Below are 1,221 nucleotides of genomic sequence, written 5' to 3'. Positions count from 1 at the left end.
TTAAAGAGACATGCTGATTCATTTTGGGAAAGAACACAAAGTACCACCACATGACTGAGCAACATGTTCTGATCATTTCGATCATACCTCACCTCGCACCATCTGAAACAAGGTTTTTATGACAASTATCACTAGCATTGACACGTTTCTGGATATGTGTGGGTTTCACTAAGGTTAAGACCAACTCTGACCCCATAAAGAACTGCTCCCAGTCGGGAACCAACATCCACCACAGTCCGACCACTGAGGTCCGGCAGAACATTCTGGAACAGGAACTGAAGTTCTGACACTGAGAACGAGTGTGAGATGAAATCTGCAGGAGAAGAAGAGAACAGGAGTAAACATCCAGGTTTACATGCATGTTCATAAGTACACTACTTATGACACTCAGTCTGTGTGGGCCTGTCATGWTAATCACATAAATCAATTACGATAAATTAAGATGAAATCAATAATTTAAATTTGTATGATTTATTGTTTTTCTCTGTTCTCTCTCTTTCTACCAAAAACTGGATGATAAAAGTCTTCAGTCTTTTGCTTTGGTCTCAACTAGCTCCTTTTTTAAAGGACAATTTCATGTAGAGAAACTTCATGATTAATTTTATTTGTTGTTTTTGTTGTTTTGTTTATTTCGGATATTTAAAATGTCTTCTAGTTCCAGTGTCAAATGTTTATGAGAATTTGTGATAAATGAATCGTCCCAGTTGGATCAATTCATTTATTGTTTAAATACACCACATGGTCAGAGACAACCAATCAGAACCAGGATGAGGGTCTTAGAGCTGTCAATCACACTGGAGTACAMGCTGCTCCATCATCATCGTGTGTGTGGAGGCAGAAGGCAGAGCCATGTTCCTACCGAGGGGGGCAGTCCTGAAGGATCCACARCTGAGACAGTAGTTCCTGCTCATGGCGCCCTCCTCACACAGARCGTCCACCTGGTCCTCACTGTACAGAAAGCTGTCCACATGAACCGTGGGCCGCTGCCGCTGCTGCATCTACAAGACAGAACCATATCAGTAGAGTAATGAGCTCAGCTGATGTGCAGTTCCACCAGGTGTTTGCTAATTGCTGCTGGATAGTCTTGAGGAGCTGAACTGGGGAATCGTGGGGGGGAGGCTGCTCTGTGAGGCAGAAGCTCTTGGGCTCAGAAACTGCAGTTCTGAGGAGGAGCTGCACCTCAAAGGCGGGGCTAGGTCCACCCAGGTGTTTTGCACATCT

At 43.8% G+C, this 1,221-nt stretch overlaps 1 protein-coding gene across 1 annotated transcript in view; it reads right to left on the bottom strand.

Annotated features, from left to right (window-relative positions):
- Positions 1-1,221, bottom strand: part of LOC103458251 (uncharacterized) — a 9,645-nt gene that overhangs the window by 6,716 nt on the left and 1,708 nt on the right. The window contains exons 2-4 of the mRNA XM_017302393.1: positions 1,099-1,124; positions 860-998; positions 145-313 (exon numbers count right to left, since the gene is read on the bottom strand). Coding sequence (XP_017157882.1) covers positions 145-313; positions 860-998; positions 1,099-1,124 — 334 coding nt within the window. The remainder of the gene's footprint in view (positions 1-144; positions 314-859; positions 999-1,098; positions 1,125-1,221) is intronic.

This window comes from Poecilia reticulata, linkage group LG22 (genome assembly GCF_000633615.1).
Source record: "Poecilia reticulata strain Guanapo linkage group LG22, Guppy_female_1.0+MT, whole genome shotgun sequence".
Taxonomy (NCBI): Eukaryota; Metazoa; Chordata; class Actinopteri; order Cyprinodontiformes; family Poeciliidae; genus Poecilia; species Poecilia reticulata.
The sequence above is the reverse complement of the archived record's forward strand: the minus strand, read 5'-3'. Positions and strand labels throughout refer to the sequence as shown.